The sequence below is a fragment of the Lagopus muta genome, chromosome 13 (assembly GCF_023343835.1).
Source record: "Lagopus muta isolate bLagMut1 chromosome 13, bLagMut1 primary, whole genome shotgun sequence".
NCBI classification, from domain to species: Eukaryota; Metazoa; Chordata; class Aves; order Galliformes; family Phasianidae; genus Lagopus; species Lagopus muta.
Genome location: NC_064445.1, coordinates 17,483,199 through 17,495,834, shown reverse-complemented (window position 1 = coordinate 17,495,834; position 12,636 = coordinate 17,483,199). Strand labels below are relative to the sequence as shown.

General features: G+C 38.7%; 1 protein-coding gene across 4 annotated transcripts in view; it reads left to right on the top strand.

Annotated features, from left to right (window-relative positions):
* Positions 1-12,636, top strand: part of MTM1 (myotubularin 1) — a 40,213-nt gene that overhangs the window by 23,432 nt on the left and 4,145 nt on the right. For all 4 annotated transcript variants that reach the window (XM_048959924.1, XM_048959922.1, XM_048959923.1 and 1 more), the window contains 7 exons: positions 334-483; positions 2,109-2,297; positions 6,358-6,543; positions 7,491-7,697; positions 10,998-11,090; positions 11,855-11,968; positions 12,309-12,485. In XM_048959924.1, coding sequence (XP_048815881.1) covers positions 334-483; positions 2,109-2,297; positions 6,358-6,543; positions 7,491-7,697; positions 10,998-11,090; positions 11,855-11,968; positions 12,309-12,485 — 1,116 coding nt within the window. The remainder of the gene's footprint in view (positions 1-333; positions 484-2,108; positions 2,298-6,357; positions 6,544-7,490; positions 7,698-10,997; positions 11,091-11,854; positions 11,969-12,308; positions 12,486-12,636) is intronic.

Below are 12,636 nucleotides of genomic sequence, written 5' to 3'. Positions count from 1 at the left end.
ACATTCAGGACAGCCTTCCTACTGTTCTTTGTTTTTTTTAATTGAGGGTAGTGTCAGACTACAAGGAAGAAAGGACTGAGATCAGACTTCTTCCCTCCCTCTTTTCAGGGCCATAATCTCTTTTCAGCAGCCAAAATAGAAAGCCAGTACTTTGAGGGAGAAGAGAAAGTAATTTTCTTTCCCTAGCCCCATGTATTGTTTTGAAGCAGTGCCATAGTTGGGTTACACTGGGAGCTTGTTGCCACCATGTGGCTGCAGGAACATCATGAAGTTCGAGGACAGATCATTAGTTGTACAGTCGAATACATGTTGAAGAGCTTTGTTCCCTTCTAGGGACTCCCTAATGAACGATGGCGAGTAACCTTTATTAATGAACATTATGGGCTGTGTGACACATATCCATCCCTCCTCGTGGTGCCATACAATGCAACAGATGATGACCTCAAGAAAGTTGCCGCATTTAGATCCCGAAATAGAATTCCGGTGAGTATTAATTGCATGATGAAACTGTCTGCAGCATAGCTAGTTGTAAGCACGCAGCCAGACAGCATGTGGCTGAACACGACACAGAGAGTGTTTCTTTGGAGATGATTACAGTAAAGTAGCTTTGATTGGCTGATGGTTTGGTTTTTACTACTTGGAGCTGATGTGATGGCCAAGACCCATTTCTGTTATCCCTCACTACAGTCATGCATTCCACCTTCATTGGTTTTCACTTGACTTGTCCAGTAACAGCTGCCAGTGTTGCAGATTCCTTTTTCTTAATGAGCTGTGAGCCTAGGATTGTCATCTGTACTGCTTATTGCTATTGTTGGATGCTCTTGGACAGCAAATGTTATCCTTCCCATGGGTAAGCAGTGCATGGCATTTAAAGTTCCAGTGGTCAGCCCTAAAACAAAACCTCATGCACAGTCTCTGTAGTGAGTTCCTGGGCTTCTTAGTCCTGTCTAATTTTAATGTGGGCTGTAGAATGTAAGGTAAACCCATTTGACTCTTTGGGTATGTTTCTGTTCTAAAATACTTTGAGAAACAAGAAGTTTTTACAGCAGCTTTTCACAGAACTGTAGAAAATATTCTCTACTTTTTTTTTTTTTACAGTCTCTTTTATCTAATGTTTCAATTTGACAAACATGCAAGAGGCTTTAAGTTCCCGCTACCAGAAAGCTGTCTTGAATCTCAGTTAATATCAAGCAAAACAAAAATAGTGAATACTTATTGGATTGTATTTGCTGACAAGCTAGGATTATAATATATTTTTACTGTATATATGTGTATATACGTTACACATATACACGGATTATAGATGGTAAAGTACACCATTTAATTTTGTGTATGTGTATATAGTATATGTATATAGTTCTTAAAACCTAGCTGCTGATCATCTCTATCTCAAATGCATGTCAGGGCTTTTAGCACTTACAGTCAGAATAATTTCCTTGCTAGTAATAATTTTACTCTTGTCAGGAAGTCTACAATCATGTTAATCCTCACACATTTTGTTTCTAGACGTGTAACTGAAGATTATTTCAGGAGTGAATGCTTCTGAAAGACTTTTTTTTTTTTTTCCTCTCATGTTCTTTTACCCTTTAAACTTGGTCAGATTGGGTGAGAATATTCTTTCTTCATAGCTCACGAAGGTAAACTGTTGCCCACTTCTTAGAATGCCCATCTTTAATTTCTTGCATGGTTAGAATCTGTTCGTAGGGCTGCAAAGCAGTGAAGGCAGCAGGCACTGTGCCTCAGAATCTCTTCTTTGTAAAGGGGGCTGAGGAACAAAATACACCTCAAGGACAATGGGAAACATTCAAGCTACTGCCAGAAGGCCTCAGAATTAATTGCACAAGTTAAAACACATAGGGAAAATGTGCTTGTAAAATCTAATGCATTTAACTTCAGTAAGAGTTAAATATGTAAAAGAATGAGCTCTTTTAGAGTGTATTAAATTTTATGAAAGTTGGGGAAATTAGAGATGTTTGGGAACTAACTTTTGAAGAAACAAAATATGACCAGTTAACTTTTATATTACCTATATTTAAGGAATGTGATTTTTAAGTTAGAGCTTGTAGTGAAATTTATTTCTTCTAATATGTTTCTGGGGATGTAACTAGGTTCTATCATGGATTCACCCAGAGAATCAAGCTGTTATCATGCGCTGCAGTCAGCCCCTGGTTGGAATGAGTGGGAAGCGAAATAAAGACGACGAAAGGTACCTTGATATCATCAGAGAGGCTAACGGGCAGATCTCAAAGCTGACCATCTATGATGCTAGACCCAATGTCAATGCAGTTGCAAACAAGGTAATCGGATTGCGCAGTAGCCTTACTTGTGAAGGAGGATGCAGTGGGGACTTAGTTTCAAGTTTTCTTTGGAGAGGTTTTTCAAAACAGTGAAAATCTTACTGTAGATAAATTTACATAATCAAAATAATGAGGCTTAAGACCATAAAAGAACGTGAGTGCCTAAAGTAGGTCATGAGTAGGGTTTTAAGACCATATATGGATTTCAGGATGCTCTACCCTGTGCTATTAGTCAAGCATACCCTTGTATCATCTGAGTAAATTCTATGCTGAAAAAGCTGTATGTAAAGCAAATTTCATTGGTAGACATTCTTTTGTTTGGTTCTTCTTAACCATTGCACAAACCACTTCAGACTTACCCAAGCATGCAGCAAATAAAGAGAAAATGATCATTAACATTTGGTTTACAATCTAAAGAGTATGGGCATAATCCTGAGCACTTGGATTCTTTTATAGGTACCTGTTGATAAGTGCAATTACAAAAAGTACTTCCATTTGACAAAACGATTGTCTGTTCAAATCTGTAATCAAATCCTAAATGGGATCAGAATTTAACTTATTTAACCTGTAACTTATTTTCTCCAGCCCTCCTACCCCACCCTGGTGAGGTCTAGATTGTTCAGGCATGATCAGATAATGCCAGTATGTATTTGCCATAAAGCACTGCAGGCATAATCGTGCTCCTTGTTTATATAGAAACTCTAATTAAGCTGTGGAAGTGAAAGGCACAAATTTATTTCTCTCTCTTCATATGTCGATGCACCTGCTTCCCTCTCAGGTACTGTGATAGTCTTGAAGGACTTCTTGAAGTCCTTGACTATAACTTAGGTGTCCTACTGGGTGGAAGACTCATCAAGATCCAGCAATGTGTGCCTGCAGCCTGGAATGCCAGTAGTACCCTAGTCTGCAGCAGCAGAGAGGCAGCAGCAGGGCAAGGGAGGTGATGGTCCCCTCTTCTCTGCACTCCTGAGGCCGTCTGCAGCACTGTGTCCAGGCCAGCTGGACCTCTTGGAGAGGGCCCAGAGGAACGCCACAAAGGTGCTCAGAGGGCAGGTGCACCTCTTTTGTGAGGGCAGGCTGCAGGAGCTGGGCTTGTTCATGATGGAGAAGAGAGGGCTCCAGGGAGACCTCATCACAGTTTTCCAGTACTTAAAAAGCTTATAAACAGGAGAGAGAAAGTGACTTTTTACACAGTCTGGTAGTATTAGGACATAGAGGAATGGGTTTAAGCTAAAAGAAGGGAATTTAAATTAGCTACTAGGAGGAAATTCTCTACTCAGAGGGTGGCAGATCCCTGGCACTGCTACCCAGAGCTGTGGGTGCCCATCCCTGGAGGTGTCCAAGGCCAGGTGAGCCCTGGGCTGCCTGAGCTGGTGCCTGGATGAGTGGTCTGCAACTCTGTCTGCAGGAAGCTGAAAATGGATCATCTTTGTCCCTTCCAACCCAAGCTGTTCTATGATTCTACAGTAGTCTGTTACCCAATAAGCTTCAGGTGCAAGTGAAGAGAACAAGCTCTGGTACTTACTAGTGAACTGTGATTCTGTGCAGCAAAAGCATGAGACAGGTGAGCTCAGGAAGGCTTGAGATCTCAGTGAAACAGTGGGTTTGCTTATTTAGGAGAGAAGGAATTCTAGCTTCTGAATAGGTTTTTTTTCCGGCACAAAATAAATATTAATGAAGTGGAATGAATCTTCAGTGTCTGTACTCAGAATATTAGGAAGGGAACTTGTTTGTCTCTAGGAGGCTTGTATGCAGTAAATGTTAACTTGCTTACAATTATAGAAGAACAGTAATTTTAGATTTTGCTCTGTTACTCAAACACAAATATATACTTTTACAGCTCTCTCCTCTGTAATTGAGGATACGGTTCCTTCAGTAACTAATGAGGCTTGTTTTGCTTCTGAAAGAATGTACGATATGTTCTTTCCTAGGGTTGTTAGCCAGATTTTAAATTGATAGGTTATGTTTTGAGGGTGTGTCAGTTGCTTGTGTTTTACTCAACAAATGGCATTATGTTCTGAATAGTGAATTTTTGGGGTTGAACAAAGCATCACCCTTCTGGTTAGAGCCTGGTAACCGTTTGCCTTGTGGAAGGAATGTCACTTCTTGTAATTAACTTTTCTTTCTCCAGTTCTTAGAGAAACTTAAACGCTTACTCTGGTTGCTTCAAAGATGTTTTATGGCCAAGCTTTCTACATTTATGCTTCTTACTGAAGATTTGTGTGTAGTTTTCAGCTTTTTAAAGTGGTCTGTATATTTCACCCATGTATTTTAACTAAAACTCCTGATATAGCTGAGTATGAAACATTATATATTAGCGCTAAAATTTGTAGGGTGCATTTCTGGATCTGAGAGACAATGACTTAAAGTGTAAGGCTGTGTTGATGTGGACTGGAAAAAAACCATCTCTTTCATTAGCTGTGAACATTAGTCTCAGCAAAATCTTGCTGTGCAGTATTTATGCATTTGTCTTCTCAGTACATTACTAGTCAGAATTGAATAGTAAGGAGGAATTGCTGCAGTCCTAATGCTAAAATTACAGTCGTTCTATACTTGTGCTTCAGGATGCTCAAAGGAAAGAGATAAATAGTTATTGCTTCCTTTAGCAAGAGCCTGGTAACTCTGAGAATAGCCACGCACCTGAGGAAGGAGGTAGAGAGTGTTGAAGAGAGGTGTGATGTGACTGAATAGAAATGTAGGTGGTACTAATGGGAAAAGGCTGCACTGTACTTTAGGTTGTTGTCTGATGTGAAATTGGAGGCAGTAATGGCTTATAAACACAGCAATTATTTACCACAATTAATGGCATGGCACGTCTTTCCTGCCTGTAGGAAACACTTTGATTTTGCAGCTACCCTCAGAAGATCTCATCTGTGGTATTATCCTAAAATAAGTGTCGTTTTTGTCCTTTGTCACCACGTGCATCCTCTGCTATGGTGGTGAAGAAATGCTTTGAGAAAGCAGCAGTATAATAGACTTCTTTCTGATTTTGTGATTCTTCAGTTTCCTAACGATGTAACATGTAGTCTTCAGTAATAGAAAATGATGCTAGGAAAGTTACTTTAAAGTAAACTTCAACATTTTTACTTCTTAAAGGCTGATGCTAATATTCTTAAACTTAATTCTTAAATTTAACTTACACTTAATCTCAAGTAAACTCTAAAATTCTACTTGGCCAAACTTCTTACTGTTTTCATGTATTTCAGTATCAGTTCAACTTTAGTATTTAATAACTAGACAGTGTAAGCACAATGAAGGTTTATTTTTTTATAGCAAATTTGCACTGCAACATGTAAGATTTGCTCTTGTTTAAATTACTGGTATACAGAAGTAGAAAAATCCTTTTGATTGAATTTCTGTCTATTTAGCATAGAAACAAAGATATCAGCACTTTCATTCCCAGGAAGTGCTGATGTGGTATGTTACAAGTAACTGCAGCTTTGTGTGATGTACTCTACATTTGAATTTAACCTTTATAATTTGCCAGGGAAGAAAGTTGATTTCTTTTGTATTCAGAATCATAAGTTTGCTTAATCTCTTGTGGGAAAAGTAAACAGAAATGAAGAAAAACTATTGACGTTGTCATGTTTGTCAAGGAGAACCTGTTTACCACACTTAAAAGTAATAAGGAAGGTACAGATGCCTTTTATTCTGAAAGCTCTCTGAGTCATGGCTGATGCAACACCAGCCCACTGTACTTAACCTGCCCAGTTCAATCTTATTCAGAGGCTTCCAGGCCCAATGGTATGAACAGCTTCCCTTTTCAGGGTTACTCCCTGAGGTTTTGAAGGGACTGAGGGTAGTTTGAATGCCTTTCTGGTCATCTACTGTATGCTTACATTTTGTCCTTTTGCAGGAATGGAAGCATTATGTTTTCTTCAGCATTTCTTCCTCCAGGGTTTTCAACTGAGACTGATGTTTTAAGCAAGCAAGCAACTAAGTGAAATTATACTTCATTTTCTAGTTAGGCAACAAAGTATCCATCCGTAGTTCCTCTGTTAAAATACAGCTACAACAGTGTGTGTATGACTGAAGTTAATTTAACATCTCTTGTTTTTAGGCGACTGGGGGGGGATACGAAAGTGAAGATGCATATCCCAACGCGGAGCTTTTCTTCTTGGACATTCATAATATTCATGTCATGAGGGAATCTCTGAAGAAGTTGAAAGACATTGTTTATCCTAACGTGGAAGAGTCACACTGGTTGTCAAGTCTGGAATCAACCCACTGGTTAGAACATATAAAGGTGATTTTTAGCTGTGTCTTTGAAATGCTTGTCCAAACACGATGCATCTGTCTTGGTATTAAATCTTGAAATAGTGTGTGTTTTCTATCAAGACTACTTGAACTACAAAAACCAGCATTACTCAATTTTGGCTTGCTATTGAATTTTGTATCATTTTGGCCCACTTCGTCTTAAAGTATGTTACGTGGTCTAATAACTTACCAACAGTAAGGGAAGATTAACTTTTATCAGCCTCATGTCAGACGTTAGTCTTTAATAATTAAAAGAACGCATTGTCAGTCTGATTGTCTGTGCACGTGAGAACTGATTTATTTTGTTGGCAATAAAGGATAAAACTAACTGAATTTATTTGGAAATCTTCTGTATTCTTTTAGCTAAATAAAGTACTCAGTTACTAATTGAACTTTGAACTTTTTACATCAAGTACAGCTGTGCAGAATTACTAGAGCATTATGTAATGAATCCTACTTAACATTTTCATTTTAAGTTAATATTTGGAAAATAAGCCTATTAGAAGGGTAGAAGTGCCTTTTTCTAACAATTGTGATACTTCAGTGATTTAGTTCAAAGGGAAGAGCCAAATGAAATACAAAGTTTTTAGAGAATAATTCCAATGGAAAATCCTCTCCTTCTTTTAAAAAAGAAGCTTATGTTCTTCAGTTTATCAAGGTTACTGTTTTCTGTCCCATTTTTCTAAGAATTTCCTGTGAGATAAATTAGATCTTACTAAGGCATTAGGGAACCAATTTGTTCCTCTATTTTTATATAATAAATTTACTTTATCTCCTAGAAGATTCTTTTCCAGTTAATTACACCATGCTCTGTAGGTCTTTTAATGGAAACGGTATCAATGTAGATACTCTGCAGATAAAAAGAAATCAATTTGCTTTTGTTAGAATGATAATGCTGATCTCCTTTATTGTTTGGCGCCTGTTCCTCTTTGTTAGCTCGTCTTGACAGGAGCTATTCAAGTGGCAGACAAGGTATCCTCAGGAAGGAGCTCTGTGCTGGTTCACTGCAGTGATGGCTGGGACCGAACAGCACAGCTGACATCGCTGGCCATGTTGATGTTAGACAGCTACTACAGAACAATTGAAGGCTTTGAAGTTCTGGTGCAGAAGGAGTGGATAAGCTTTGGACACAAATTTGCATCGGTAAGAACTGGAAGATGATTGCAAGGGCCGTGCTACATTAACATTATATGATGTTTCCAATGTTAGACTACTCCTTGTGGCAAGGTTGGATAACTCTTCTCATTTCGGGAGGTTCTGACTTAAAATGTATCTAAGTAAAAATGTACGGAGCTTTTTTTGTTTGGACCTGTTTGGTTCTAATCATTCACATCTCGTGCAGCCTTTGAAAAATGCAGAATTGCTCGTGTTACTGTGTTCATCGAGCAGAGAAAACTAGAATGCAGAAAAATGGAGTGGGTTCCCCAGGGCAGTGTTTGGCAAAGCCTCCTGGAGTTCACAAAGTTTGGATGACACTCTCAGACATAGGGTTTGAATTTTGGGTTAGGCCAGGAGTTAAACTTGATGATCCTCATGGGTCCCCTCCGGCTGGAGATATTATGATTCTACGGTGGCCTCCCAGCCATTTCAGAAAAAAATAAAATTGGGTTGGGATTCGAGGCTTTTTTCCTTTCGCTATCCCTGCTTCTCCCATATGTGGACTATGGTAAATGTCGTGGGAGGCAGATGAACAACTCTGAGCAATGCATTGGATTATGTTTTCAGTACTTCTCAAATGTCCTAGAAGTTGTCGTAATAGATCTTAAAAGGTTGTCACTGGTTATGTCAACTCTAGTTCTGTTCTGTCTTTTTCTGGGTATTTAAAAGATAAGGGGGAATTGTAGCTGTAGGTATTCAGCCTGTGTGTAATGCAAAGTCTGGGGCACCAGTGTGCTAGGAAACTCTTCAGCCTCTTAGCAGAACTTCTCAAATTTGGCTGCTAACCTTATTAGAAGGAGATCTTTATGAGGGAGCTGGGGAAGCAAAATGGCTGGCCAGGGGAAATGTGCCGTGTTACACAGACAGGAAGCATGACTTGGTAGGTGTAACTTGGTGGTTCTAAGCCTTGTAATTCCAAGGCAGAAGTTTCCACACCCTCAGTAGAATTGGTTTACACAGATGATTTTGTCCTGTGGGATATTCTACAGGTATTACTTACTGTGGCTAAAATGAGGAAAGTGGGCAATCTAAAAAAAATAAATAAAAATCAAGAAATGGAAAAATAGACGTCTGGGTATGTTTCATGCCCGCTTTACGTTTACAGGAGTGTCTCAGTCATTTGAAAATTCACATATTGCTACTGAGCATGAATGACTTCAAGCGTCTAAGCACGCTTAAAAGTTGGAGCAGTCCTTGATGTGTTGTTCTAAAGGTGCTTTAGAAACTCGAGGCTTTAGGAAACTTGCATTTTGGTTATTGTGAATGTCAGCTGTAATCCAGTTTTGTACCTACTTACCTGCATCTTGTGGTGATGTTAGGTAAACCTTTGAAGTGTTCTGCTTTGGTGTAGCCTCAGGAAGCACTGGCCTGCTTTTTATTCTAGTTATGTTTTATCTTATTGCTGTAAAATATCAGTCATAATGCAGATAAAGTTAGACTGTGTCACTAGGGGATTTGTAGCTTAGTGCATATTGTTATGATTTAATGCTAAGCTTAAAAAAGTGTATTTCACCATTGTGGATAAACTTGAATCACCTAGGATTCTGTATTAAGCTGTTAATTTTAGTTTGGGTAATCAGAGCAGTCTTTCTCTCAACAGAAAATGTTTTTCTTCTACTCCTTAAGTAGGACTCTTAGACTCCTTCCAAGTAACTAGCTCAGTCTTCTGGGTCATGTCTGACTAACTGGCAGAACGAGGGTGATTTCAATAGCCTGGCTCTGCTAACAGTAATCGAATTGGTTTCTTTTCTCAACTTGCTGACTGAAGTAGTGCTCTTTGGAAATGGTTAAAGCAACTCCCCTTACCCATGTGCTGTTTTCTGGCAGTACTGCATATTTTGATTTGGTATGTATTTTGATATATATTTGGTATATTATACATTTTGAGACATTAGGCTTATGGTTAATAACAGCTTATAAACTTCTATTTGGCTACTATGTATGTGTTTCTTTTTTGGAGTGTCTGTGGAATAGACTCATAATGCAAACAGGAGATACTTTGTTTATGCATGCTGTGCATTGTTTGGTAGTTGTTAGAACTGAGATCAATAGTGAGAACTGGGTATTTCAGTGACTAAAACAAGAATTGCAGTTTGGATGCTGACTGCTTAATTCCTGATGATATTTTCTATCACATAAGTAGTTGTGCTGTGGGAAAAGGATCCCCTACTCCAGCTTTCCTGTGTATAGTGAATGTACTGCAGGATCCAGCTTGCAACGTAACTTGCAAACTGGAACGACATTGTTCTCATTATGAATTCTATTACAAGAATTATGAGATATGAAATTACAAACAAGAAGGTACTCAGGCCCATACCAATCCTTAGCAAGATCCTCAAACTTCCCGCTGACGTGGACTTTCCTTACTGAACACATGTAAGACTGCTAATAGATACCACTTAATTTGAACTGTGAAAACTGGAGGGCAGGGAGGACCTGTCTGTGTGTTTGCCTATAGTGCTATTCTGGTAACTTACTACTCTTGACTAACTCTGGCTACAATCTCTCATTTCCCTCCATTTCCAGCCATTCAGCTCTGTTATTTCAAGTTATCTTGCGCATCATTAGATATTACAGAGAAAAGTGATGAAACCATTACAGTTTGTGCCCTCAGGACATATTCTGCCTGCTATCTTACAGGCAGATTGACTGCATTGTAGTTCAACACACATGCTCTTCCTTGGTATTCTCCAGGCAAGTGTGCTCAAGTAGAATTAGAGGAGTTGCAGAATCTGTTTCCCTTGAATCCCAATCCGTTTTCAACTATTAAATGTGAAAAGGAAGGAAATAGCTTTTACCAAACTTACTATTTTTTGTCTGTGAGGAGAATTCCTTTGATTGTTACACTGGATGCTTTCTCAGAATAAGGTGGTTCATCCAAATTTGTAAAATGTGCATTAATTTCTGTCAAGAATATGGACATTTTTTTTGAGCTCCGTTCTGTTCCCTATCTGTCTCAGGTTTTATCATCAGATTCAAGTGTGGAGATGGGCAGGGAAGATAGTGTAGATAGTTCCTATGATACAGGTTCTCCAGAGAATGCTTTAAGGATGAATAATCCTGTTTTTCCATTAACTAGCACTTTGTTTTTTAACAACAGGACATCTTTGCAATAACTTTGCAGTAGTTCCCACAGTCTCTCCTCCATGATACGATAACTAATGCTGAAAACAGGTTGCTCTGTTACAGAAGCGGTTCTATTCTGTTGTAAAATAAGAAACAGTTGTGTATCGTTCATAAAATGTGCTGTTTTGGTTAACAAGAGGCTCCATTGCTTCATTTCAGAGAATAGGACACGGGGATAAAAACCATGCTGATGCAGACAGATCGCCCATCTTTCTGCAGTTTATTGACTGTGTGTGGCAGATGTCTAAGCAGGTATGTTATGCCATTCTGCAGGTGGTGAGGCTGTTAAGTGATTCCTGAATCCAAAACTCAGATCTTTATACAGTCAAAAAGTATTTCAAGAGGACAGCGTACCTCTCTGCCCTACTAGAAATAGCATATTTACTTTTAAGCCAGGCCACCTCTCTTGCCTATTTCTACAAGTGGTTATATAAGCTGTGCTTGTGCTGCTTGATATCAGGCACTGTCCACGCGTGCAAGGAGTGCTACTGGAGATTGTGACCAACTGCTTAGCGTAGGGCCTGCTTGCTTCATCTGATTTCTTGTGAAGCTGTTTCTTCCAATACCTGGACAGTGCTGTTTCATCAGAGCTTGGAAAGGAAGCTTGGGAGGTGCTGATGGTTGTGATTTAAACATGTCTTCAATAAGCAGTGAAATGAAGCAGCCAATTTCATCTGTTTAGGGCCAGGAATTAGGAGCCAAACCTTTTTCTTGTATGATGTTGCACTATAAAGTGTGCAGTATGAATATCTTTCTCTCTATTACTTGTAAATCTAATCACAGTTCAGCACTGTATTCTTTTTGGAAAACAACAGCAACTAGAACTTCAAGTGCATAGGTCTTAATGGCTAGCTTAAGCAGGTTCACCACTTCTGAACACTTATTCTGCTATGTAGTAATGAAAGCATTATCTTTAATTTTTCTTAAATGTATTCAGACTTCTAAATGCCTTCTTTAGTTTCTTAACATTCTCTGCTTTTGCAACAAAAGAACAAATTGGCTTTTTCTGTTATTAGTTTCCTACAGCCTTTGAATTCAATGAACAGTTGCTGATTACAATCCTGGATCACTTGTACAGCTGCCGCTTTGGGACTTTCTTGTACAACAGTGAGTCTGTTAGAGAAAAAGAGGTCAGTCGTACCACTGATGGTTTCATTGCATTGCTGCATTGTCTCTAGACGATGACAAAAATGCTGACTGTGTTTTGTTATATTCCTTGTATGTTAGTGTTCTTGAAGTGGCCTTTTTCCCATTGCAGAATAGTTGCATGGCAAATGCCTTGGTTTTGGTAGCTCAAATGCTGTGACTGTAATACTTGTGGAAAAACTGTTCTATTGTATTAGAAATATTCTTAACTTACTGTGCTTCTAAGTAAATCATAAATGTTATTTTTAGGCTGTAACTGTGGCTTCTTTTGGTTTTCCTGATTCTGTGCAAATGTTTACAATTCTTATTTCGATTTCTTTTCAGAAAGTGACTGAGAAAACGTTATCATTATGGTCTTTGATAAATAGTGAAAAATCTAAGTACACCAATCCTTTTTATAGCAAAGAGCTAAATCGAGCTCTCTATCCAGTAGCCAGCATGCGTCACCTGGAGCTCTGGGTCAGTTACTACATCAGGTGGAACCCAAGGATCCGGCAACAGGTAAGCAAATTGTCTGAAAAATACAAAATGTTTGAAGACTCTGGAAGTAGATTTTTGTGCTAAAACTGATATGTAGAATAGTATCTGTTATCTGCTCTTCTTTTTTTTTCCTAACATGCTATTTGTAAGGGCGGGAGGAGGAAAAAAGATG